The sequence below is a fragment of the Solenopsis invicta genome, chromosome 3, assembly GCF_016802725.1.
Source record: "Solenopsis invicta isolate M01_SB chromosome 3, UNIL_Sinv_3.0, whole genome shotgun sequence".
NCBI classification, from domain to species: domain Eukaryota; kingdom Metazoa; phylum Arthropoda; class Insecta; order Hymenoptera; family Formicidae; genus Solenopsis; species Solenopsis invicta.
The window spans coordinates 16,159,608-16,186,471 of record NC_052666.1 but is presented as its reverse complement, the minus strand read 5'-3'; the positions used below and the strand labels follow the sequence as shown (position 1 = coordinate 16,186,471).

General features: G+C 31.2%; 4 protein-coding genes, 4 long non-coding RNA genes and 1 pseudogene across 13 annotated transcripts; 5 read left to right on the top strand and 4 right to left on the bottom strand.

The window, feature by feature from the left end:
• Positions 1-2,899: 2,899 nt before the first annotated feature.
• On the top strand, positions 2,900-3,346 carry LOC120357169. Its single transcript, XR_005574350.1, has 3 exons — positions 2,900-2,914; positions 3,015-3,183; positions 3,292-3,346. It is a non-coding gene; the product is annotated as an uncharacterized LOC120357169 (long non-coding RNA).
• Positions 3,347-4,453: 1,107 nt separating this feature from the next.
• On the top strand, positions 4,454-10,365 carry LOC113003735. The gene is made up of 4 exons (XR_005574333.1): positions 4,454-4,776; positions 4,879-4,958; positions 5,128-5,244; positions 10,351-10,365. It is a non-coding gene; the product is annotated as an uncharacterized LOC113003735 (long non-coding RNA).
• Positions 5,641-7,592, bottom strand: LOC120357125 (protein ANTAGONIST OF LIKE HETEROCHROMATIN PROTEIN 1-like). Of its 6 annotated transcripts, none has more exons than XM_039446864.1 (5): positions 7,478-7,592; positions 6,834-7,375; positions 6,618-6,761; positions 6,272-6,539; positions 5,641-6,156 (listed from the first exon to the last, which is right to left on the bottom strand). In XM_039446864.1, exons 2-4 carry the CDS (start codon positions 7,019-7,021, stop codon positions 6,314-6,316), a joined length of 558 nt encoding a protein of 185 aa, XP_039302798.1. In that variant the 5' UTR covers positions 7,022-7,375; positions 7,478-7,592; the 3' UTR covers positions 5,641-6,156; positions 6,272-6,313. The 6 variants fall into 6 exon arrangements, with proteins under 6 accessions (XP_039302798.1, XP_039302799.1, XP_039302801.1 ...); XM_039446865.1 differs by having other exon boundaries at positions 5,641-6,054; XM_039446867.1 differs by having other exon boundaries at positions 5,641-6,054; positions 6,272-6,455.
• Positions 10,366-12,257: 1,892 nt separating the features above from the next.
• LOC105208182 (UDP-galactose transporter senju) lies at positions 12,258-14,696 on the bottom strand. Its single transcript, XM_011177963.3, has 6 exons — positions 14,428-14,696; positions 14,182-14,296; positions 14,056-14,102; positions 13,819-13,958; positions 13,608-13,751; positions 12,258-13,533 (listed from the first exon to the last, which is right to left on the bottom strand). Exons 1-6 carry the CDS (start codon positions 14,513-14,515, stop codon positions 13,057-13,059), a joined length of 1,011 nt encoding a protein of 336 aa, XP_011176265.1. The 5' UTR covers positions 14,516-14,696; the 3' UTR covers positions 12,258-13,056.
• On the top strand, positions 12,949-14,426 carry LOC120357090. Its single transcript, XR_005574294.1, has 2 exons — positions 12,949-13,181; positions 13,339-14,426. It is a non-coding gene; the product is annotated as an uncharacterized LOC120357090 (long non-coding RNA).
• A 1,122-nt stretch (positions 14,697-15,818) lies between the features above and the next one.
• LOC105196911 (TBC1 domain family member 23) lies at positions 15,819-19,536 on the bottom strand. The gene is made up of 9 exons (XM_011163069.3): positions 19,508-19,536; positions 18,883-19,103; positions 18,589-18,793; positions 18,243-18,479; positions 17,799-18,174; positions 17,460-17,673; positions 17,046-17,381; positions 16,823-16,955; positions 15,819-16,750 (listed from the first exon to the last, which is right to left on the bottom strand). Exons 1-9 carry the CDS (start codon positions 19,534-19,536, stop codon positions 16,477-16,479), a joined length of 2,025 nt encoding a protein of 674 aa, XP_011161371.1. The 3' UTR covers positions 15,819-16,476.
• On the top strand, positions 19,140-20,433 carry LOC120357091. The gene is made up of 2 exons (XR_005574295.1): positions 19,140-19,706; positions 19,910-20,433. It is a non-coding gene; the product is annotated as an uncharacterized LOC120357091 (long non-coding RNA).
• A 1,604-nt stretch (positions 20,434-22,037) lies between these two features.
• Positions 22,038-24,508, top strand: LOC120357422 (annotated as a pseudogene).
• Positions 22,127-26,735, bottom strand: LOC113006272. The gene is made up of 3 exons (XM_026142204.2): positions 26,368-26,735; positions 26,001-26,201; positions 22,127-25,807 (listed from the first exon to the last, which is right to left on the bottom strand). Exons 1-3 carry the CDS (start codon positions 26,569-26,571, stop codon positions 25,409-25,411), a joined length of 804 nt encoding a protein of 267 aa, XP_025997989.2. The 5' UTR covers positions 26,572-26,735; the 3' UTR covers positions 22,127-25,408.
• Between the last annotated feature and the right edge of the window lie 129 nt (positions 26,736-26,864).

The window sequence follows — 26,864 nt, the reverse complement described above, 5'->3', positions numbered from 1 at the left end:
GCACCACCTGAACAAAATTTTTGATTTTCGGAATTTTCCGTGGATTTTTTAATACTTCTTCTTCATCACTGCTAGATGATGATGAAGAAAGCAAATCTAGTAATGCAATTGCTAATCGTGCGTCCCGCGCAGCCATGTTGCACTGAACTGGCACCGTCTCTGGGAGCTCGTGCCGAAATCTTGCACGAAAGGGCAAAAATTCGGCACTAGCCTTCCCAGTGAAACAGCGCGCACCGGTTTCATGCGCACCGAAACGTTCAGTGAAACACGTTGCCCGTAGCGAGTGCGCACTCAGTGCGCACCAGTTCTCCCAGTGAAAAACGCTATTAGAGTCCTATATAAAGAGAGAAGCGACATTGATGTACGTAGCTCTGATTGGTAATCTGATTGATACTTGGGCTGTGTTCCGTTTTTACTGGCAGTACTGAAAATTTATAGTTCACGTCACATATACTCATGGTGGAAGTATAACATGGGCTGTGTTCCGTTTTTACTGGCAGTACTGAAAATTTATAGTTCACGTCACATATACTATACATTTTCAGTACTGGCAGTTAATATCGGAACACAACCATGGTGTGCTCAATTTGGCTAAACCACGCCCCTTTTCACGGCAAAGTGTCTCTTATTCCTGAAGGCTGCCAACTGTGAAAAAATGAAATATTTAATGTCGGAAAGTTGCTGAACCTAGATGGTCGCATCTTTGTCACACGTACGAGTGCGTGCATTGCGTCTTTTTCTGTCATACCAGCGCCGCCAGCGTCATTGCTCCAATTTCAGTGTCTTTGCTTCATAGCGTCCATAGTAACAACACGTGCTTTGAGGTTATTTTTTAAACTTTATTGTAAAATAAAGTGAAAATGGTACGTTGTGTAGTGAAATCGTGTAAAAATTGCAACGAAACGTACTTGCCGGCGCAAGTAAGCTTTTTCCGATTTCCGGAAAATGCAGTAATGCGTGAAGGCTGAATTCAGAGAATCGGAGAGAGTTTTATGCCGAAAAATATTAAGAATGGTAAGTCTTATTAAATATTATTAGCCAATTTTTTGTAATGACATTATTTCCATTGCAATTTGTATTACACATACAGGCACACACACAACATTCCAATACTGTTCCAAAAGAAAATATTGTAAATATTCGTATCTTAATAGAGCAACCTAACCTAACACCAATTACTTGATATATATACTAACCAACAACTTTCTATTTAATTGTCTTAACTTTTGCAATAAATTTAAAGAATAGTACGAGGTGTGTTCAAAAAGTATCGCGAATTTTGAATTTTCGCGGGTTACGTATATTCGAATTTCGATCTTTTTGTGGCGTTATGTTGGTACTCATGTCTCTCACTTATGCCGACAAGCTCGGCCATTTTGAATGTTCACTTAATTGTTGACAGCTGCTTTGCTTGCACGTGTTTTGGATCGTCTTCGATTTTTACCTATTCAAAAAAATGGATCAAAGAACCTGTATCAAATTTTGTGTGAAAAACGAAATTAAGTGCGCGGATGCATTCCGAATGTTGACTGTGGCATACGGAGAAGCTACCTTGGACCGAAGCAACGTTTATCGGTGGTACAAAATGTTCTCAGAAGGCCGAGAAGATGTGAACGACGAAGAGCGTGCCGGACGCCCGAGCACTTCAACAACAGACGAAAAAATTAATGAAGTGGAGAAAATGGTATTGGCCAATCGTCGAATCACCGTTAGAGAAGTTGCTGAGGACCTAAACATATCGATTGGCTCGTGCCATTCGATTTTTATCAATGATTTGGGCATGAGACGGGTCGCCGCGAAATTCGTACCAAAATTGCTCAATTGCGACCAAAAACAGCATCGCATGAACATTGCTAATGAGATGTTGGACTCTGTCCGCGACGACCCAAATTTGCTCCAGAGGGTCATAACTGGTGACGAATCGTGGGTTTATGGTTATGACGTGGAAACCAAAGCTCAATCATCTCAATGGAAGCTGCCGCACGAACCAAGACCGAAAAAAGCGCGCCAAGTTCGGTCGAATGTGAAAGTTTTGCTGACAGTTTTCTTCGATTGCAGGGGCGTGGTGCATCATGAGTTCTTGCCACAGGGTAGAACGGTCAATAAGGAATATTACCTGCAAGTTATGCGCAATTTGCGCGAAGCAATCCGCCAGAAACGCCCGGATTTGTGGAAGAACAAAAATTGGCTTTTGCACCACGATAACGCCCCTGCTCACACATCGTTGCTTGTGCGCGACTTTTTGGCCAAAAACAACACACTAATGATGCCGCAGCCACCGTATTCCCCAGATCTGACCCCCTGTGACTTTTTCTTGTTCCCTAAACTGAAGAGGCCCATGAAAGGACGACGTTACGCTACGCTTGACGAGATAAAGACGGCATCGAAGGAGGAGCTGAACAAGATAAAAAAAAATGAATTTTTGAAGTGCTTCGAAGATTGGAAAAACCGTTGGCACAAGTTTATAATATCTCATGGGGATTACTTTGAAGGGGACAAAATAGATATTCATGAATAAATAAATAATTTTTGAAAAAACACAAAATTCGCGATACTTTTTGAACACACCTCGTATATTAAACTGATACAATATGTTTCAAGATAATTAAATGTACGTATCATGTATACATTTATACGTATTGTCGAAATTAAAATAATTTAATAGGAAGTTACATAGCACACATCAAGTGCTTGATGTAAACTAAGACAATGTTACGACATTGTTAACTTATTAATTGTTAGTTAACTTAACTATTATTCTGTCATTTGAATTTTCAGCAAATATATGCTTAGCACACTTCACAGAAGATTTGTTTGTGAGAAGTAAAAAGATTCGACCTCCTATGGACATTCGAAGACAGTCGCTTTTGCCGAGTGCAGTTCCAACATTATTGTTACCAAAAACGGAAAATAGGTAAAAATGAATAAATAATAATTGATGTATTAATTACTGAAAAATACATTCCTTTTTTTGCATAACATTATCAAAGTAACATTTATATTTTCTATTTTAGTAACAATGAAAGTAATATGGACTTCAAAGTCATAGCCGAAGATTTTCCGCTTCCCGTCATCCACGAAAATGTACATGTAGTCTTCCGAGTTACTCGTCAGCCCTGATGATCCATCGAATATACAGGAATGTATGATAGATGCAGAATCACCGAAGGGTCGATTTAGAAGGTAAGAACAACATTGAACGATTACTGATGATAGTAATTTGCTATCTTAATTTGCCACAAAATTCTTGGTATATACAATAAACAATGATGTTTTGTTTTATTATTACAGTAATCGAAGGCTGGAGGAAACATATGCAATGTGTTGAACGCCACCAAAAACAAGAAAAAAATGAAAAAAATCAAATAGAATTTTTAGCTCTTAGTTTTTTAACTTTGAAATGTATAAAATAATAAATAATTATGTGTATCTAAAAACTGTATAATATAAGAATTGTGTATAATAAATTATTATATTTATCATGAAACTTGCATAAAAAATAATGACTTATTTCTTCACATTTTGTCGGTAGAGATTGTCTTAGTCAGTTCATTCAAAAACACCAACACGTGGCTCAAGCATAAAATCAATGAATATTATTTAATTCAATTTAACTATCTTAACTATTTTTTTCTTTTCATTTTTAATGAAAAAATATCTTCAAATTTCAATAATTTTTTATTTACAAAAGATTAATATTCTGTAATGATTTGTGGACTTAATAATTCTATTTATTTCTTGTTTTGGAAAAAATTCTTGTATATCAATAGTTGTTTTTTAAATTTTTAAGAACTTTATTTTTTATTATTAAAATTACCGTAAAATTTATTACGATATTTATATTTGTAGTGTTATTTCAAATATTATTTTATTATTCAATACTATTAATCTTTATATTTTACACAAACTGTTTAATTTTTATTAATTTTTTACAATGAGCGCAATTAGTCTTTTGTGTCGTGTTGTATTTAATAACATTTATTTACAGCGGTAACTATCTGCAAGAAAAGAGATAGAGTGAAAATAGAAAACGTCCGACAAAGACAGTTATATCAGGTGTACAGACTTTAGAAAGTGAAATACTTCAACTTTTCACACTTGGCAGCCCTCTGGAATAAGAAGCAGAAAAACGACGGAGAGCGCAGATTTTAGAGAAAGAAGGCTGCAAATTGAGCACACCATGCTATCCCTTCCACCATGCATATACTACACATTTTCAGTACTGGCAGTTAATATCGGAACATAGCCTTGATTGGCTAAGCGAGCAGCCATATTGTGACCACAGCTAGTTGCAGAATGATACAAATGGTGTTTGATGACGTTAGAGCGGTCCCAAAATGGCGGTGGAGGACTCAATTGGATACTGAAGGTTGTGGTGGGGGTTCGATGTCGCTTCTCTCTTTATATAGGACTCTAACCATTATGTTGGTTGTCTCTTTTCTTCTTAAGCTGTTGAAACCCGCCATTTTTGATGGTACAGTGCGTTGCATTGATGACTGGGGTACCGATTTTAGGGACCACGTTTCTTTGTTATTTTTATATTCATGATCGAATGCTGCGTCAACGACATTGACCTAGTTTACATCGAACACTTAACACCGGGGGTGTTTACGATAACTAATCGGATCTCGGGGGTGTATTCCGAAAGTTCTATTGAAAATATCCCTTTTAGTCATAAGGTTGGTAGCGCTGTAACTAACTATGTTGTGTTCCGTAATGTAAGTTAAGTTTATGATTATCGTTGGCTCACGGTGGTTTGCAGAGATCAACAAAGAGGTTAGTTTAATTTCTTATATTTTAATTATTTATAAAATAATTGTAATCATGTATTATTGATTGAAATATTATTTACTGACAATAATTTTGATTTTAAAATAGGAATCAAAAAGCAAAAAATGGATTTCCAAGAATTCCGGAGATAAAAATCCTAAGTTTTGATTAATATTAATTTATTAATTGTAAGTAAATTAAATTATGTCCGTTTTTGTGCACTAATAATGTATAATAAAGTTTATTCTGTTTAAATAGTTGGAGAAGTTGTAGTAGCTTAGCTTGCATGCTTGTTTTAATATTTCATGTTTTTAGATAAGCACGGAGAGATAATTTATTCGATTTAATTGTTTACAGAACAGCTTCAATCACAAAATGTTAATGTAAATACAATCAAACAATTAATATTATTTGATGGAGTATCCAATTATACATTATATGTTTCAAATCAAATATATGAACGTGCGATTAAAGGTATAAAATAAAATTTTTATATTTCTCTTAACAAAGAATGTAAAATATTTTAACAGTAGAAATCTTCTCAATCTGTTAAATGTTTGTATTAATATCTATTCAAGAATAATTCTTTCTGTATTAGTTTTTCTGTATTACCATATAAATAATATAGAATATATTTTGAAAAAGACTGCAAATAATCTATAACTTCTATAAAATAATGTTACAAAAGTTTTTTTTTTATTTATAATTGTAGTATAAAAACCTTATTGAAAAGCATGGAAAAGCGTTGTTGCTAAGTTGTTACTGTGCATAAATGTTTAGTTATAAAAACTGTAATAATATGTAATAATAATGTAATAATATATTGCAATTGAATAAAAAATCAAATATTTTCAATATATCAGTAATTTATTTTTTTTAAACTTTTACATAGTATTGTGCGTACAAATTAAGTATTCAACATATTTTTTATTTCTTCTCTTTTTACTAGTCCTTCATTTTGTAGAAATTGATTTACTGCCATTGGCTCTGGTCCCGCAGCTAAGTTTTCATTGAAAATAACTGGATAATCAAAATGATCACCTTGCAGTAGACGAATGTTATGTAAAACACAGCAACTTATTATATAGCATGGTATTAAATCCGTTCTTCTCATTGGTACTTTATCCAACAGAAATCTCCATCGTCCTTTTAATAAGCCGATTGATCTTTCTACTATCATTCTAGTTCTAGAAAGAACACTATTGTAATTCATTTCTTGCTCAGTTAGGTGACCATTATCTTTATATGGCACCGTGATATGTTTTTGCAATACATAAGCTAAGTCTGCAATAATATGGGTGTTATCAGGAAAAAACTGGTCGTTACATTTTTGTTGTAATCCTGAATACTTAAATACTCTCATATCATGCACAGATCCAGGAAGACCATCATAACAATGTAAAAATTGCAATTTATCATTACATACTACCTGTATAGAAGATTATTTTAAATATTTTAAAACACATGTTGTTAATCAAGTAATCATAATAAATATATGTACCTGCAACTGATTAGAGTGTCTTCCTTTCCTGTTGATATAAGATTAACTGTCTTCCAATGGAGCTAATATACAAATGTGCGTCCCGTCCAAAGCTCCAATAACTCCAGGAAAACCGTATTCAATTTGTAATCTTCGACTATAATCATTTATTTCTCTTCTGTTTGGCCATCGAATAAAATAATTCCTAAATGTACAAAGAATTTTGACAACTTTTCGTACCGCTCGCCAAGCTGTTGCATTGCCAACATTAAATTTTGTAACCACCGACCTTTAATTAAATTATATGGTTATTAAATAATTATTAATCATGCCTTTACAAAAAATTATTTTAATTTAACTAGTTAACCTGTATGAATCTGGTGTTGCTAACACATATAAAGTTATGTACAACAGTTTCTCTGCAGACATGGGTATTCTTCCAGAATAATTTTCTTCTTCTAAATCATTTCGTAATAAAAATAAAAGATAATTAAAGGTTGTTTTTTGCATTCTAAAATAAATATTTTTGTCTTTTATTTTTGTACATACATATAAGATTAATAAATTAATTTTATATACATACCGAAAGTTTTCTTGAAAACTTTTATTATCGTATTCATAAATTACATTTTCAATAAAATTTTGAACTCTTGCTTTTCTTCTTCTAGGATGATTTTCGTTGTTCTCAAAAATAATATCTAATATTTCTTCTTCACTGTCAGAACTTTCACTTGAACTTGAAAATAATTCATCAAATATAAGTAAATCCATTTTTTAGAAAAATATAAGTGAAAGCTAAAGAAAACCGATAATATGGCATTGATCTTGTCTACATCCTTGGTTTTGTGTGGCAATTTTTTAAATAGACGTAAAACCGTTGTTTATTTGGATTACATTCCTCTAACATTTGTTTTATATTTTCGAAGAAGTTGGCATATGGAGAATATGCTTTAACAAAATCTGGTTCAAACTTGAGAAATATTTCACCGATGCTGATATCCTCTGTTCAATGAGCACCACTACAGTGCAATGTCTCCAATAATTGTTTATAAACATTATAAATAGATAGAAAACTTTGCAGTTAGTTTTCATGCAGTTTTTGGAAAGTCTTGTGTTTTTGAATTCCTATTTTATAATCAAAATTATTTTTAGTAAATAATATTTTAATCAATAATACATGATTATAATTATTTTATAAATAATTAAAGTATAAGAAATTAAACTAACCTCTTTGTTGATCTTTGCAAACCAACGTGAGCTGACGTGAGCAAACGATAATCAACTTACATTACGGAACACAACGTAGTTAGTTACAGTGCTGCCAACCTTATGATTAAAAAGACTATTTTCAATAGAACTTTCGGAATACACCCCGGATTGGATTGAACAATGGTACTCAACGTAAGTATAGAAAATTTCCCTAGGCTAATCGGATTGACGATTGCTGTCTCAAATGTAATCCGATTGATGACGAAAGTGTGGAGACCGAGAAGCATGCTTGAAAAGTAAGTCTCTTTATTTTTTTAAATAATAACACAAAAAATCAAAGATTAAGTTAAAAAGAATGATTTGAATTTATATTTATTGTAATTTTTTTTGTCTAAACACTGGATTTCGTTTAAATTTCTGTTTGTAAAAATTAATTAATCTATTCTAAAGTTTGTGGTTATATCGGAAACAAATCAAAATTAATAAAACAATTATTAATTATTAGGTACATATTAAAGCATATAATATTTCAAGCATATCATATAGAATTCCTGTTTATTATAAACTTAGTAAACATAACTTTGAAATTATTCAACTACATTATACATTAATCAATATTAATTTATATGTTAAAAATTAATAATGTTTCTAAAAATGTTCTTTTTATTCTTTTCCAGATCGTAAATAAACTTCAATTCCATGAATAAATAAAAATTACTGGAAAATGGATTTATATGAAGAGGGCATTATTGAACAATATCAATTTGTTCTAACTTAAAATTTGTAAAATCTACTTTTCTTTATTAGTTGTTTATTAGAGAGTAATAATATAAAAATGTAATATACGCATCATATATGCATACAATTATTTTAATTTTATTTATGTATATTCCGTTCTTATATTATTACTCTCTAATGAACAACTAACAAAGAATAGCAGATTTTACAAATTTTAAGTTAGCACAAATTGATAATGTTCAATAATGCCCTTTTCATGTCAATCCATTTTCCAATAATTTTTATTTATTCTTGGAGTTGAAGTTTATTTACGATCTGGAAAAGAATAAAAAAAACATTTTCAGATACATTATTGATTTTTAACATATAAATTAATATTGATTAATGTATAATGTAGTTAAATAATTTCAAAGTTATTTTTACTGAGTTTATAATAAACAGGAATTCTATATGATATGCTTGAAATATTATATGCTTTAATATGTACCTAATAATTAATAATTGTTTTATTAAGTTTGATTTGTTTCCGATATAATCACAAACTTTAGAATAGATTAATTAATTTTTACAAACAGAAATTTAAACGAAATCCAGTGTTTAGACAAAAAAATTACAATAAATCTAAATTCAAATCATTCTTTTTAACTTTATCTTTGATTTTTTGTGTTATTATTTAAAAAAATAAAGAGACTTTTCAAGCATGCTTCTCGGTCTCCACGCTTTCGTCATCAATCGGATTACATTTGAGACAGCAATCGTCAATCCGATTAGCCTAGGGAAATTTTCTATACCTACGTTGAGTACCATTGTTCAATCCAATCCGAGATCCGATTAGTTATCGTAAACACCCAAGGACTTTGATTCTGTCCATGGGGAAATTTTTCAAACTGAGAAGTCACCACTTTCTACATATTTGCAGTTCATGATTAATGAAACAACTAAAGCTTATTGGTCGTTACGTTAATCATAAACTGTAAATATGTAGAAAGATAGCGACTTCTTAGTTTGGAAAATTTCCCCATGGACAGAACCATGTCCTTGGGTGCACATGTAGTAATACATGTATTGGTAACACATGTATTACTTAAATAAGCAGAACAAAATTGAAAGATGGATAATGAAATCAGGGTAAATTAAGAAACAGTTTTATATCAAATTTATTATTTATAACAGCTATTCTGTAATAACATTCTGTCATATTCAACTTTCTTGCGATAAGTTGATACAAAATTTTAAGGTTATAGTTGTACAGTGCGTTGCATTGATGCCTGGGGTTTGATTTTAGGGACCACGTTTCTTTCTTGGTTATTTTTACGTTTATGATCAAATGCTGCGGTGATCGTTGATGCATTCGATCATGAACGTAAAAATAACCAAGAAAAAAACGTGCTCTTTAAAATCGGTACCCCAGGCATTAATGCAACGCATTGTACAGTGAGTTGCATTAATGCTTGGAGTACCGATTTTAAGGACCACGTTTTTTTCTTAGTTATTTTTGCATTCATGACCAAATGCTGCTGTCAATGATCACCGCAGCATTCAGTCATGAACATAAAAATAATCAATGCAACGCACTGTATGTACATTAATAGATATGTCCGTGTTGCTTAAATTTTTTGCATGTAAAATGGTTTTTTTTCTTAAATGCCTAACATATATTTATTTCGTTTTAAATATATAAATTTTTGAAAATTACAAGTAACAGAAATGTATGCCCGCACAGGATAGATTCGCACATAGACAATTCACACATACTAGTGTGCAGAGTATCAGTTCCACATGAGGCGTACTTTCCGAGACGCGTAAATTATAAAAACCAATCGTAAATTTGTTTAGCATTTCTGTTAGAGAGTACAAGAGAAACCCTAATCAGCAATTGGTTGCATTAGATACGCATTTCTTGAAAATCCGCGAAATACACTTCATGAGAAAGAAGGCTTTTAAAATGGCGTAACGTATTTTAGAAGTTACTAGAATACGCAAATTACGCTACGTAAGTTACGCCCCATGTGACGGCACCCTAAGATTTTAGTTTAGATTTTACGTGTTATATCTATGTCGAAAGAAGTGAGAAATTACAAAGATTTTTCTATCAAAATAATAGCACTATTATGTTTATTGAGTATTAATAATTATTTAAATTATACTTACAGGGCCGTCCATTACAAACTCGAATTATTTTACACGTGCACATCGGCACACACCAGTGTGATTCCGTTGGATTCTTCTTTTCCGCTCAAACACGCGGAAAGAAACGACGGAACGTAGAAACGCGGAATCTAGTTATTTCCGCGTTTCCGGGCTTCAGGTAAAATCATCCTGGGGGTCGATCATGAAACTTTTTCCCTAAGGCGGAAACGTGAAAAATGAAAAATTTCTCCATTAACTTCAATGGTAAAGATTTTCACTTTTCACGTTTCCGCCCTAGGGAAAAAGTTTCATAATCGATCCTCTGGGGGACAATCATGAAACTTTTTCCCTAGGGCGGAAACGTGAAAAGTGAAAATCTTTACCATTGAAGTTAATGGAGAAATTTTTCACTTTTCACGTTTCCGCCTTAGGAAAAAAGTTTCATGATCGACCCCCTGGGCTGCGTTCAGATTCCCCACCCGAGTGCACCCAGGCACCTAAAGAGCGTTCAGATTCCTTTAGAGTGCCCCTACCGGACATTAGGTGGGTCGTTCACTTTATCACTCTGTCTATCTCGAGAGAGTGGAAAAACCACATGGGTCTTTGAGCCGGTTGAAACGGGTAGGTGACGTAAAGGTGCGTTCCAAAATGTATCGCTATAAAAATTTCTATATATTTGTGATAAAGCTCGTATATTTAAAACAAATTTAAAATAAAAAAATAAATTTAATTTAAAATATTATAGTAAATAAAAATTAAAATGTATAAATAGAATAAAGAAAAACGTTAATAACCAAGTAAAGTTTAAACGTTTTGTTTATTATTCTGTTTATGTAATTACAGATTAATAAATATTAATCTTTTATTCTATTAATGTAAGGTTTCTTGGTCTACAGTCTCACAAAACCGTTATATAAATATTTATATTTGAGATTATTATGTTAAAGATTTTTAGTATTATTAAATATTTTCTGATACTAATAAAATATACTGTTTGTTTTCTGTTCCTGAACTCCCTGAATTAGTGTGCACTTAAAGTGAAATAGATATATATTTGAAAGTTAGTGAAAACAAGAAGGAACGTTCCAATGCAGTCTAGTGCAGAAATAGAAAACAAGCCTATACATATAATAGATGATATGCGCAATATATATCTTCATCTAATTTGTTAAAATAAAAATTTATTTTCATTGTTTAAATTGATTCGTCCTATTCTACTAACATTTAATTTTCATCTACTTTAGCTATATTGATAAAAATATTCATAGTAAAATATTTATGTATTATCTTTATCGTTTATCTTAATTTATTATGTAATTTATTCCGAATCTGAGATATTATGTTACTATTTCTCAGCGTTATTTGCTAAACACACCCAATGTTTGAGAGTGCGTTCAGATTCCATAAACCACTAGGGAGCTTTTCATTAGCTCCGCCCATTTACCCAGTCACCCAGAGACATGCCCAGAGATCACTCACCGGGTGGAGAATCTGAACGCAGCCCTGAGTGGCCGTATCCCTCGTTGTCTTGACAGTAAATTTTCGAGGATTTTTTGTAAATCGCTTTCACACGGTTTCTGTCAATAAATAATATATAGCAAGTGATGCAACAGAGGTTGCGTACATGAAAAAGAATGATGGAAACCAAATGCCTTTGGAAGAACAAAGATACGTAAACGAATAGAACAAGGGGAGTGGAGGGAGAGGAACGAGGGACGCAATTGGTTAATGGACTTTAAATTTAAAGCAAGGTCGTATGATCTCGATTGAAACGATATAAATCGTTTTGCGAGAATAATAGGGTTGATATTCATGGCTAAGCGATTTGAAATCGAAATTTTAAAACTGAAACGATCTTTTTTTATTCAGGAATCAAAGATTTTTTTTTATAAAAGACATTCATGGAAATTATAAATCCAGTAATCAATGATCCAGATAATCAATGTTTTACTTTAATTTCAAAATACGCTTTTTTTAACAAAAGATTAGATAGGTAAACATAAAGATATAAATATAAAATTTCACTAGAACATTTGATAAGATATCTCAAAGCATTACTATCCAGATCTTAATCCATTTCCGTTTAAAAAGAGACCAATGCTTTTAAAAAATATAAAGATTGATAAAGATAATTAAATTTTCACGATCTGCTATTAGATAACAAAGATTATTTCCCAGAGCGAACATACAAATTGGATCGACGTCGATCAAACGTTAATAGCGTTTAATAAACGTTTATTAGACGTCTGTTATTTGTTATTTCTCTCTAGGTAACGCTCGTTAAATTATCTACTTAATTCTCTTATTTATTAAAAGAAATTTCGATATTTATTCACAAGCGTTCAGTCATTGTCTTAACAACTTTAGTTCAGATAATAATGGCTTTGTTTACACCAAATACTTGATACGCGTAATATTTAGTAACTTTCTATTCAATTATCTTAATTTCGGTAATAAATTTAATGAATAGTATACTAAGCTGGTACAATATGAATCAAGATAATTAATTAAATATAGATATCACGTATACATTTATACGTATTGTCGAAATTAAGACAATTTAATAGAGTTACTTGTTAGTATGCGTGTCAAGTGTTCGGTGTAAACTAGGTCTATCACGTTATCACGTAGTGTGAAACAGCTTAACGTTAATGGTGACGCGTATTTTGTTCCACAATTTTATTTGGTTACGATCATGTTATCGTTTAAATAAAATTTAATACTGTCATTTATACTAGAAGCTTCCCACTTTCCACCCTCTCTTTGGGCTGAGTGTTCTGTACAGGATTTCTCGAATATAAAATAACAGCGAAACTCACCATAGTTATAGAAACAATAGTGTTCATGCTAATAGGTATGCTAAATAAAATCCAACACAATACCGCGGTAAAAATTAGTTCCATTGCGCTGGCGAAAGTCTTTAGTATAGAATTCAAGGTTTTCAAGAAAAAGCTTGTTATTATCCCGACGAGCGAATTGTTTAACATAATTAAGATTACTTTTGGTTTTAGGAACGTGTCGATCTCGACGTTACTCAACGTTTCGCTAGCGCCATTCGTGAATATACTTAATAGGACGATTGCTACGACGTTGCAGAAAATACTGTCGATATACATAAATACGTTCTGTATAAAAATGTCGATGTTTGCACCCTGTCGCTTCAGCAAATACTCATTATATACACCAGCTAAGCAGGAGCATGTTGTCTGTAAAGCAAGATGTTTTTTAGAAAACAATTGTGCCCCTTTATTCATACAGATATCAATGATAGGTGACTCACTTGTACAAGAATTAGAAGTAGAAAAATATCTACATGGAATTCCGTGCCAAGGACGTGGGCGTCGAAGTGCTTTATCATGCAGCCAACTGTCAAGATCACTAGAGAAAACCACTGTGTCATGGATAACTTTTTGTTAAAAATGACCTAAAGGAAATCAGAATTCTTACATCATTTGTCACTCCTCTACATATGAAAACAGTATTGTCAATACCTGGAAAATGATTCCTGTAAGTACAACACGGAGTTGCAGTAGGACATAATAAGTTGTGGGGTCAAATCTAGCCAAATTGACAAATGCTAGATTGTTGTAGAGACAGTACAAAAGCGCGGGTATCATATACAGCAAAAGCACTAAAAATTTACAGAAACTTTTTTTAGTCTTTTTTGATTCACATTTTGAACATTTATATAAGTTTTTAGAAATCTCTATCTCTATTTTTAATCTCACCCTTTTTATTCTTTCTTGTCTCTTGGAGAAGTGTCAGGATGCTATTGCTATAAGATAAATTAATACCAATTAAAAAAATCTGGTCAGCTGTATACAAATTGTAAATTTTTCAATTGTTTTACTTACTCTTTCCAGTAGAGTGCCGTGGATATGACCAATTTTAGAACCTCTGTCATCAGCACAACTGCTACAATATTATATTCGTAGCGGCCACTTCTTTGAGACCATGTTACAAGAATACCTGTAGTAGATTATCACAATTTGATATTGTATTTTCATAACAACTTACATTTAATTAAAATCTATTTTATCTTGCCCATTTGTTGTAACAAGGAAGATGAGAACTGCTTATAAAACATGTGATCAAAATACCTTGGTTTATAAAGAGAGCTATGTAAGAGATAAAAATGACAGGACTCCATCTTCCTGGGAACAATTCACTCCAGTTTACTCCTCCCATCCTTTGACTTTTCCTGACTGCTTTAGCTTGAATAATTTTGGCACATCATGTTTGACAGTCATTCCTCCTCCGCGTTGTACGTCGTACGCACGTACGACCAGTACGACACTACGACAGCGCGCACTAGCAAAGGCCGGACCGGATACTGGCTGATACCAACACATATATCAACCCTTTACGCATGTGTACGTATGTGTCAATAAATATATACGTATATATCCACGCCACATCATGCTCTTGTCAGTGTGAATTATATTACTGTATATACTTATCTCAACTTTAAAAAAATATGCATTTATTACTTTAAAACATTAAAAAACGCATTTATTAACTTGTAACCTATTATCGGTTTTTTAAATCTATAAACTGGTTGCTTTGCTGTGCGATTGATCGCACACTTTCGTCATAAAATTGAAGAAAATGTAGGGATGAGAAATTTTTTCAGCAATGCATTTACAAAATTAAATATTTTTTTTAATAATATGAAGAATCAACAATATTATTTCCTTTGATAATTTTTTTCATAATTTGATTTTGATAGAAGAGACAGTAAAATTACTACAGACATCCTACAAATTATTATTATCGCATCTAGCGCGTTAAATATAATACTGATAACGTATCAGTAATGATATGGTATCGGTCAACTTAAGTTGACCAATTATTCACTAGCATTTTCTAATCCATACACGAAATATGTACGTACAATTCTCACACACAATTTATAATTATTTTTACAAATTATATTAAATTACATTTAAATTACCAATATTACCATGTGATTAATAATTGCATACACACACACACACACACACACACACACACGCGCGCGCGCGCGCGCGCGCGCGTACGCACACATACACGCACACGCACACACACATATAATATATAAAGTTAATTTTTTATTGTCTCATAAATGTAACCTATTTATACTTGTTATCTTTATATTGTTTGTATAAATTTTTTCCTGTGAGAATATATTGCAATATGTAATTTACAAAATACAAATATATACATGTAATAAATATATTAAAATCACGTTAAGACGAATTGTCAACTAAAATTGATAAATATTTTTGCTTATTTTTCTATGCGCAAACACATTTAAAAACGTGATTAATAATTAATCAGTCACATATACATATTAATACTCGACTCTTTTCTAGCTCATAATATTTTTCTTTTCTTCAGAGTTGCCAGGTTATAGGATTTTTCCTAAATTTGTTATTATGTTATTATAACATGGAACTTTTTTAGGAGAATAAAGTTTAGAGGAATTTTTAGGAAAGAAAGTATAAAGATCTATATTTTTTAGGAACTGTATTGATTTTTTTATAATACAATAATTTTTTATATTTATTATAAATATTTGTAACTTGATAACTTGACTGCTCTTCCTACAGAATCTTAATCTAATCAAATAATCTTGACTAACATTAGCACTGCGAAAATTTTATGCACTGTTAGACAACAAAGGTTTGAAGGCCTTTAGATATTTCTATTAGAAATCTAATGCATTCTCTTGTTTGACTCTAACAATATAATTACATATAAACATGAATTACAAAGTTATGAACGCATTGGTTTTTAGGTCAGTCGTAATGTCATATTTAAAAAAGATATATATATATATATATATATATATAAACGACATAACGTCATCTGATTGATTATACAAAAGAAATTACATGGACATAAAATCTTCATAATATAGTTAAATTATGATTTTCATAAAAAATATAAACAATATTAGAAATATTCTCACTCAACATCTAAATTCCAATAATTATATTTAATACAATAAAAAATAAACAATTATCTCAATAAATAACTATAAAAAAATCAAATACATTGTTTATATCAAAGATAAATTTGTTTAAGAAAATTGATCGTCACAAATTCAACTTCGTAAGATCTGTACATTAGCCTGAAATGTTTCTATAAAATACATACCCATAATATTAATCTGATGTTTTCAGTTGTCTCATGATCTGTTGTGTGATTAATTTAGTCGCTTCACTCGCATTGGGTATAAGAAACTTATCCATATCAGAAATAACTGTATCGTTATATTGCGTTGTACCGTATTTAAAAGTTATTAGATCGGCGTGCCGCTTTCTCGACGTTATTTTGACGATGCTCGTTAAAGGACGTTTCACGATTACGTGCGCAGCGCCTTTTCGCTCCGGGATTTCTCGCAGTACTATAAGGTGACTATCGGTAACTAATAGTTGACTGAAATAAAGAAAAATACATGCACATATGACCAACTTAATATGCACAAGAAAATCCTCTTTAGAAGCTCACCTATCACAGAGATCGCCATTAACTTTCACTTCTTGGCATTTAAAGGAATGTAATAACTTAGGATCTTTCATCCATTGTTGTACAGATACTACTTCGATAGGCTCTTCACTTTCATTATTAGTCATCGTCATATCTATAAATAACAGATCAGATTAAATAAGTTCTTTCCTTTATGATAAGCAGTTCGAAATCACTTAAGGATAATTTAAAGAAATGCAATTACCTATCTCTTGATCATCGTCTATACTAAACACAGGCGCAGTTTTTCTCTGACGTCTAATATAGTCCAAATCTTTACTATCTCTTTTTTCTGTATTGCTATTAACATTTGCTGTGGGATTAACAATGTAATCAAATAGCTTCCCCTTTACTTCCTGACTCTTTAACTTCATAGCTAGTCCAATCTTGCCCAAGAGATCCGAATTGTTATTTCTGACTTTAACGGGGCTCGCTTCGTTCGAATTTTCCTCTAACATGTTAGCATTACACACCAGACAATGTTGCGAATTGTGATCGACAAGACTTGATACCACTTCGTCGCCAAAATATTCATGAATGGCTGAAAAGAAAATCATAATTATATGCAAAAGATATAATTTATATTCGTAAAAGTACATTCAAAATTAGTGAAAAATACCTTGATATCCAGAGGTAACCATGCTGACATATTGTGTATGTTTTTGTAAAAAGGATGCTACTACCATGTGTGTATAGCGATCTTCCTCTTGTCTACCGCTTCCCAGAAAACAAAGATGTTCTCCGCCAGCTTGTGAACCGACAGCTAGCGCTTGACGCTGAGCTTGTAGCAAGCCTTGTACTGCGGTAGCAAACGCGGCAGGTTCTTGTAACATCTAAAAAGAAAATTTTATCTTCTTTTATATCAAAATTTAAAGCGTATACATCATTTTAATAAATGTTAAAATTTCTATGTTAATTAAAAATATTTTTAATATGCTTTGTGTAATTAATAACTTACTAAATTACAATCAAGATGAAACGCTGTTGGTAAGTGACCTGCGTTATACTGTTCAGCAGGTCTGCAATCCACGAGAAAGAATCTAACAGCCTCAACACTGCTGTTAGGTATGGATGGAGGTTCAATAGCGTTTTCTACTAATTCTTGCGCCAATACCGGTAAACATAATGCGTGGGATATTAGTTTCTCGTCGGAGCTTTCACCATACATTACAGGATACAAGTCTTGTTTAAAAGACGTTGGTGTTTTCATCGCGTAATACTGTGCCAAAGAACAGAAATCGGTTACATCCTCTGCTTCCAAAGCACAGGGCATTACTGCTATTGCATCTATTATACTTTGCTTATCCTCATCCTTCATACTCAAAATTTGCTCTCTACAAAAATGAGAATTAATGTAATAACAATTACATTACATCTAAATATTAATTTAATCAATATTTACCTGGCATTTATAACCATGATAAGCGAGAGAAATAACATGAAAAATGGATCAGCTTGCATGAAATATAGATCCCACATTGTACAGACTGCTGGTAATGAACAAACACCAGCAAAAAGGGTATTCACCCATACTTTTGTATATTGGTCAGGCGATATCCTCTTCGTGTCCAAAAAGGAGCAGAGTTCTGGCTCATGATAGAGAAGTAGTAATCTTAAAACTGAACTATATGTTTCACCTCTAAAAAGAATAATGGATATTGTTCAAAAATTAATAAATAATCAATTTTATATCAATGAAAATATGTATTCAAATAAAGATAATGCTTATTACCATATGATTCTCTTACCTTGGAATATAGATATCTCTTATTGCTTCAAAGAGATTGTAAGTTGCAGCACGTGGTAATTTTAAAGCTATTAAAGGACCTAATAATTCTAACCATCCATTTCCTCTTTCGTATTGTTTACATTTACTTTTACAATAAAATGTTAATATAGATTCAAGATCAGAAACTACAGAAACTTTATCTTCATCATCATTCCCAAGTTTTGCTGCAATGTTTGATAATAACTGTTAGTAAACATTAAGCTATACAAAAATTGTAGCTATATGTATATGAGATAGCTTTCCAAGTACTTACCAACCAACTGTTGACAATCTTCGCGAATTATATTTTGCTCGGGTAAATCGTAAACTTCATTAAACTGGCTCAATTGATCACCTCGATCAGTAACGTAGAGGCAAGCCAGCCAGACATCTGGTCTTAAATTGGCAGGAACTGGCTGACCTTTACAAATGGCATATATATCGGATGCAGATGGTGCTTCTGTGTCAAGCAATGCTGCTTCCAGCTCTAACACCCTGAAACAACAAGAAAAATTGACTTAAAGTTAATAAAAAAACCAAAACTGGTATTTGCATTTGAAAGTATGTAAAGGATGTACAAGCTTGACTGCATATCCATTTAAATATATATCCACTTAAAATCTATATACAGATTTAGCATATTAATTGGCAAAAACTTGGAAACAATATTACGTAATTCGCACTACTCCACTAATCAAAATATCTTCTACTACGCTTCATTGCAGTTGCACGCATGCAACGTTTCTCTACATTTTACAATGCTTCACGTTGCAACTGTGTCACGGATCGTACGAATTAACAGAAATTTGGCGCGTTACCGCCAATCAATACAAAGTTCGATATTCTCGTCAAAACACGTTGTTTCCCGACGACATGAGAAAACTGCAATCTCGGCTTACCAAGTGTTCTCGTCCTCCTGTAGAGCCATCACGACGAACGACAGCGACAGTGCGTCCGAATCAAACACAAGTAAACGGAGATCCAACGTATGTTAAAGCAGACTACGAGTATAATTGCAATTGTTCAACATTCCTCGGGAATCTCATGCAAATGGGAGCGAGAGCTTTCATATCGCGCAAACTCTCTCAATTCTGACAGGTTAGTAGTATGACAGCTGATAAAACGTAGCTGCTGTTGACAGACCGCTGTCATCTTTCCGGCGTGGTTCGCGCACGCGCGGGAAACACGGCGCGAACCTAAAAATTGATTATCCCTAACTTAATTATTATATTTTAATTAAAAAATTATTTAATTATTAATTTAAAGTATATTTAACATAAATAGTATTATAATTTAAATAGGGGTCAAGGTCAGAGAGAAACCTGAGAAGCGTCACGCCGACTGCCGACCTTTTTCCTATTAAGGTGCCTACTGGGGGTCGATCATGAAACTTTTTCCCTAAGGCGGAAACGTGAAAAGTGAAAATCTTTACCATTGAAGTTAATGGAGAAATTTTTAACTTTTCACGTTTCCGCCTTAGGGAAAAAGGCTTAGTTTACACCGAGCACTTGATACGCGTACTGGGCCCCGATTCTCTAACTCACTCGTAAGAGAAACGTATGCGCAAATTCAGAGTTGCGAGCGCTTTTATTTGAAAACCTATTCTCGAACCTCAGATACGTGCACGCATTGAAACGTACACGCAAATTTTCATACGCAGCGCTGCGAGTGGTCTGGAGCATTCGCATCCTGATTTCGAGCACGTTTGCGAATGTCTATTGGCCTATTTAGTGTAAAACTTTCTGTAACCTATAAGCGCATAATATTATTTAATATATTATTATAAATAATAATATTAAATAATATTTAATATTAAATAATATTCGTAGGTATATTTATAGAATATTAAATGTAATACTCTATAAGTTAATATTATATTAATACAATATAATATTAAATAATATTAAAATAATGTTTCTAAATTAATATAAATATTAATGTAAATATTCTTTTATTAAAATAAAATAAAATTTACGTAAAAAATAGCGTATATAAAATGTATTACGCAAAAAACAGAGTTTTAATGTGCCATTTATTAATAATTTTATATATTTCAAGAAATGTTTATTCCTTCAAATCTCAAAACTGTATGAACATTTTTATATTTTACGTATATTAAAGTAATAACTAAGAATATTATGTAAAGACATATAACATTAACAGAATATTTTCATGTATAAAATATATTATTAAATAATATTCTTTGAGAATTCATAGTAATATTTTAATTGTTAATATTTGTGTAATATTCTAAAAATACTTATTATGTATTTACAGAGAAATAAAAATGAATATTATTAATAATATTGTGGTTGCACAAGAAGTTGAAGCCGCTGAAGTTGCATTTAATGCACACGTCATGCGGAGAAATCATCGTCGGATAAGACATGTTGCAGCTGACGCTTTCAACTTGTGTGACCCAAAATTTTTAAAATTATTTCGATTAACAAAACCATTAGTGCGTAATTTAATTAGAGATTTAACACCATACTTGAAACAAAAAAAGCGAAAATCCATGTTGGATTCCAAAATAAAAGTAAACACATAGAAATTATAAATATACATAAATAACTTTAGGTTGCCGCCACCCATAGGTATGGAGTACCCTATGCGATTTTTTACATTGCTGTAACTTTTTCATTATATAATTTGAGGATTTGAATTGATGTTCAAAAAATTTTAAACTATCCATAAATTCAATGAGCCTGTATAAACATTTCTTTTGCATTATTTTTTTGTGAAAGTGCACAAAAGTTTAAAAAAATACCTGATTCCTATGGGTGATTAATTTGTAAGTTTTCAGCATTATGGATGCTTCTTTATTTTTGATTAAATATATGTTTACTCGGTTTTAGACAGATAGTATAAAAGTGCATAAAATTAAATAAAAAAAAATTATTTTAGTGTAATGTATACGCATTATTACATGCAATGTAATATTCTTTTGCCTTTTGCGAACTAATGTGCGCAAAAACTTTGAAATTTTTAAGATTTTCCTTCCCGTCCGTGCTTATTATTATATATACAATGATTTTTATTCATTACAACCCTTCATTAACTATTTTGTATAGCTCAAATAATAAAATTTTACTTATTAATTATAAAATCATGTTTTTTTAAATGTCGCTTTTCGATACTTTAAATAATTTAACATTTTGGAGCGATTTATATCTTATTATTTTTTTTTGTTAGTCCAAGAGTCAACTACAAAATTCCATTGTTGTTTTGCTTCAAGTTAAAATTTTAAGATTTCTTTAATTGAAGTATTTGTAGGTAAAATCTTTTTGCCAATTTTTGCAATATAATTTCTCTAAACAATTGTAATTATTTTAAAATATCAGAACAAAGTTTTTCTTATTTAGATCTCATTTATCGTCTTTAACTGACTCTGAGGTATTAATTTCACATATGAGCTAAAAAATATGCTTTATGTTTAGAGATGTATGTAATGTAACAAAGTTACAGGGTTCCACAGACTTATAGGTGGAGGGGAAGGTAACTAAAAAATAAGGGTGACGTATTAGGAATAATACAGAATTTATTTATATATATGTCGTAAATTACATAATGTTATTAATACATGTGTATTATTTAACATGGATGGGAAGTAACGCACGTTTGCGAAAGCCTATTTAGTATAAAACAATTTCATTCTATAAATAAAAATAAATATTATTAATAATATTGTGATTGCATAAGAAATTGAAGCCGCCGAAGTTGCACTTAATGCATATGTCATGCGGAGAAATCATCGGATAAGATATGTTGTAGCTGACGCATTCAATATAAATGACACGAAATTTTTAAAACTATTTCGGTTAACGAAACCGCGAATTAGTGCGTAATATAATAAGAGATTTAACACCATATACGAAACAAAAGCAGCGAAAATCTATGTACGCGTAAGTAAGTTATATAACGTAAGTTATGATAATTTAACTTATTACACTTACTGTTATTATACTTTTATACTATTATACTTACTAATATAACTTACTTATGCGTTACTTATTATAACTCGTTACTTCCCATCCTTGTTATTTTTTAATCCTTGTAAATTTTGCATTAGGTACTGACAGCATTACATTTTTTCGCACATGGTAGTTATCAAACAAGTGTAGGACAGAATTTACATCTTGCCATAAGTCAACCATCTGTATCGAGATGTATTAACGAAGTTGTAAATGCATTAAATGAGGCTAATGTAATGAACTAGTGGATTAAATTTCCCAGAACTTTAAATGAGTTGAAGCAGTTAAGACAACAGTTAGTAAATTTTTCAATGACTATAATATTAATCTGCATTATTAATCAAAATTATTATAGTGTATTATGATACATTTTCAGATTTTATGATAATCATAGATTTCCTGGAGTAATTGGATGCATAGATTGCACTCACATAGCTATCTTTCCACCACAGGTTCATGATGCCGTAAACCCTGAACATTTATACGTTAACAGAAAGGGATATCATTCGATAAATGTACAATTAGTAAGTGTATAAATGTTCTTTTTTTTAATATTAAATTATTAGGTTTGTTTGCGTTGCTTAAACTCTCTTAAAATAATTACACGAGATAAATATAATATAGGAGTGTTGGAGAGAGAGAAAACGAAGATGTTAAGTGCAAGTAGTGCAAACAACACAAACAGACATAATACATTATTACTTTATTAATATTATAGGTCGGAATTTGTAGACCGGTATTCATAGTTAATTCTTATTTTAAGTCCGTCTTAAGTAATGCCTTAAGATGCTAAAACAGTTCTCTGATTAGTTGATAACATCTTAAAATAATACTTCTTAAAACAAATCTAAATATTATAAGAACGGATTATGAATACTATGGTCCATTCTTATATTTAAGATCGTCTTAAGATGTCATCAAACAGAGAGCCGGATTAGCATCTTAAAATATTCTACTTAAAACGATCTTGAAAAAAGAATCGACTATGAATACGGGCCAATGTATAATTTTTCAATTCAGGTATGTGATTGGAGTTTAAAGATACTGAATATAAATGCCAGATATCCTGGAAGCACACATGACAGTTATATATGGAATAATTCTAACTTAAAGATAGGAATGGAAACAATCCATAGAACATGGCCAAATATGACTTTTTTCCTTTTGGGTAAGTATAATTGTGTGTGTGTGTGTGTATTGTATCAATAGATGAGTTCAAGCGTCAAAATGTCTAAGCTTGAATTCGCCCAATAATAAAAGGATACATTTGTATTTTTTATTACATCTGTTCACGTTGCTTACACTTTTTGTACTGGGCATCTTTGTTTTGTCTTTCTCCATCACTCGAATATATATTATATCTCGTTTTAAATGCAAATATCGTTTTCTAGACACATATTTTTCAAAACAGCACTACCATTTATACAAGTTTTTGAACATTTTTAAGCAACGCGAACAAATTATTTATGTATCTTTGTAATAACTAAAATTGTAATATGTATTATTAACGACTATTTTAGGTGACTCAGGTTATCCTTTACGTCCTTGGTTACTAACTCCAGTCGCTAACGCAGAAGAAAATAGTCCAGAAGAAAGATACAACTGTAGACAAATGTCTTGTCGAGCTTTAATAGAACGTTGCAATGGTTTACTAAAGATGCGATTTCGCTGTTTATTGAAACACAGAGTTTTACATTATACACCACAAATGGCATGTAAAATTACAAATGCCTGTGCTGTTTTGCATAATATGTGTATAGAAAACATTCCATTTCCACAATATGATGATGATTGGCAAGATGATATGTTTAATCAATGCAATGGAGATAATGAAGAAATAGCTAACAGAGTGAATCCTGAATTGGCAGCAGGCAAACAATTGCGAAGTAGCAATTAATTCGTGCTTATCTTCGATAATACTTATAATACTTATAAAACGTATACCCAACATCATTGATTCTGTTCCATTCTGTCCCTCAGAAAATTTTCCAAACTGAGAAGTCGTTATCTTGCTACATACTTACAGTTTATGAAAAACGTAACGATCAATAAATTCTAGTCGTTACATTAATCATAAACTGCGAGTATATTGAAAGATGGTGACTTCTCAGTTTGGAAAATTTTCTGAGAGAAAGAATCGATGATGCTGGGTGTACACATATTTATTATATATTATGCATATAATATAGAAAATACAACTGAATATATAAAACTAAAACAAAAAGTTATTTGGAAGCTTTATAATCTTTTATAAAATATATTAAAAAAAATAACATCACATTAAATCACAAGAGAGAGAATTCTTAGACCGATATTCATAATCGAATCTTATTTTAAAATCGCCTTAAGTAATGTCTTGAATGCTACTACGGCTGTGATTGTCTAATGACATCTTAAATCACTTAAGACAGTACTTGAGATGATCTTAAATATAACAATCAATTATATATACTGGACTTATACAGTCTTTATCTCTGAAAGCTAATAAAAAAAATATTTTTGTTTCTTTTTCTAAATTCAATATCATTACTTAAAAAAGTATCTAAAAATGGTTACATATATAATACATTACGTATAGGCGTGCATTATTAAGGAAACAAGTATTTATTATTAAATAAGATATTAGAGTTGGTTTATAATAGCTGATAATAGCCGTAACCATAAGAAATTGGCTAATCGTAGTCGATTTATAGAAAAATAATTGACTATAATTGGCCAATTTCTTTACGTTATGGCTATTCTCAGCTATTATAAACCAACCCTTACGATTTATTATAACTGAAATGATTTAAAAAAATATATAATATGTTTACAATAAAAGACATTATATTATGAAGGATTGCACTTTTCAACTGCACTAACTAATCTTTCTTTAAGTTTTAATTCTTGTTTCCTTAATAACAACTTATTTTCGTAATAAGTATTTTGCATATCATATGTTTTTTGTGCTATATTTGCAAGATCCTGTGTTGGCTGTTGTGTTGCTTGAAGTTTTTGAGACAGTGACATTCTTTTCCTTTTTTTTGTTATTGGTGTAGTTGAACTATCATTACTATTACCGTTTTCATCTGAATTGCCTGCAGCATTGTCGATTAATGTATTCTCCTTATTATCATCTTTGGTTTCTGTATTTCCCATATTAAAGTAGACTGCACTGTTTATACCAATTTGTTTCAAATCTTCTATATCTTCATCAAGATATTCCACTTCATCAGTTTCAAAATTTATCTAAAAATAAAGAATCAAGATAAGTTTACGTGTAGAATATTCTATAATATTATAAGGAATAAATCTAATAAAAGTGAAAAAAAAAAGAACTAAGTGAAATAATAAAAAGTTAAAAAAACTTGATATAAAAAATTTATAATACTATTATAAAGAAAAAATCTACATTAATTATAAAGTTCTTGTAAAATTTTACCTCAGTATCTGATTCTATTTGTACTTCGTTTTCTTTAACTTCTGTGTGTCCATCGATACATATAGGAGAAATTAAATTTAATGTTGCTTCTTCCGTTTTACTTAATTTAAGATTAGATTCATTTCCTCCACCAGTTTTCCATCGTTCTGCATTTATTTTGCTTTGTTTTGATTCACTACGTGATCGCAAATCTTGCCAGCACTAAAAAATATATTATTACAAATTCAATTAATAAGTTATAGAAATAGATAAATTATAGCCAAATAACCAGATTAAGATAAAAATAATGTCATCTTAACCTTATCGTTACTTAGGTATTAAAAAAATTATTTTATATTTTTCTATATGTACGCAGATATATATTTACCTTTCGCCAAGATTTCCAATCCTTGCTTACACCATTGCAACTATTTAAGATATCTGCAAGCTTTTGCCACAAAATAGTTGCATCTTTAAATGTAAAATCAGCAAAAAATTTACCGGACATCAAACGCGGATTTTTTTCCATAAATTGTAATAATAGCGTTTTTTGTTCTTCTGTTACATTCGCACAACGTTTTCTTGCATCCATTTTCGTTTTTTTTTTTTTTAATCAACATACAAAATTATTACGCAAAATAAGCGTTGAAAAATAAAGCACGTGTTACTGGCAACTACGCCATGTTTTTAATAAAGATAGTACTGGATAGTACACCAATCCAGTGTTGCCGCGTATTGCATTCGTACATACAAAAGATACGTACACCCAAGGACTTTGATTCTGTCCATGGGGAAATTTTTCAAACTGAAAAGTCGCTATCTTTCTACATACTTACAGTTCTTGATTAACGTAACGACCAATAAGCTCTAATCATTTTATTAATC

What these genes read in the sequence shown, in the direction of transcription:
- LOC105196911 (XM_011163069.3), bottom strand. Translation starts at nt 19,536, where the DNA reads ATGGCTCTACAGGAGGACGAGAACACTTG. An exon ending in CAGGAGGACGAGAACACTTG is followed by an intron (nt 19,104 to 19,507) that starts GTAAGCCGAGAT and finishes TTGTTGTTTCAG; the next exon opens with GGTGTTAGAGCTGGAAGCAG. An exon ending in ATCATGGTTATAAATGCCAG is followed by an intron (nt 18,175 to 18,242) that starts GTAAATATTGAT and finishes TCATTTTTGTAG; the next exon opens with AGAGCAAATTTTGAGTATGA.
- LOC120357125 (XM_039446864.1), bottom strand. Translation starts at nt 7,021, where the DNA reads ATGGATTTACTTATATTTGATGAATTATTTTCAAGTTCAAGTGAAAGT. An exon ending in AGTTTTCAAGAAAACTTTCG is followed by an intron (nt 6,762 to 6,833) that starts GTATGTATATAA and finishes TATTTATTTTAG; the next exon opens with AATGCAAAAAACAACCTTTA. An exon ending in GCAACACCAGATTCATACAG is followed by an intron (nt 6,540 to 6,617) that starts GTTAACTAGTTA and finishes ATTTAATTAAAG; the next exon opens with GTCGGTGGTTACAAAATTTA.
- LOC113006272 (XM_026142204.2), bottom strand. Translation starts at nt 26,571, where the DNA reads ATGGATGCAAGAAAACGTTGTGCGAATGTAACAGAAGAACAAAAAACG. An exon ending in ATTGGAAATCTTGGCGAAAG is followed by an intron (nt 26,202 to 26,367) that starts GTAAATATATAT and finishes TATATTTTTTAG; the next exon opens with TGCTGGCAAGATTTGCGATC. An exon ending in AAATAGAATCAGATACTGAG is followed by an intron (nt 25,808 to 26,000) that starts GTAAAATTTTAC and finishes CTTTATTTTTAG; the next exon opens with ATAAATTTTGAAACTGATGA.
- LOC105208182 (XM_011177963.3), bottom strand. Translation starts at nt 14,515, where the DNA reads ATGGGAGGAGTAAACTGGAGTGAATTGTTCCCAGGAAGATGGAGTCCT. An exon ending in ACGGCACTCTACTGGAAAGA is followed by an intron (nt 14,103 to 14,181) that starts GTAAGTAAAACA and finishes TTTATCTTATAG; the next exon opens with CAATAGCATCCTGACACTTC. An exon ending in TTACAGGAATCATTTTCCAG is followed by an intron (nt 13,752 to 13,818) that starts GTATTGACAATA and finishes GATTTCCTTTAG; the next exon opens with GTCATTTTTAACAAAAAGTT.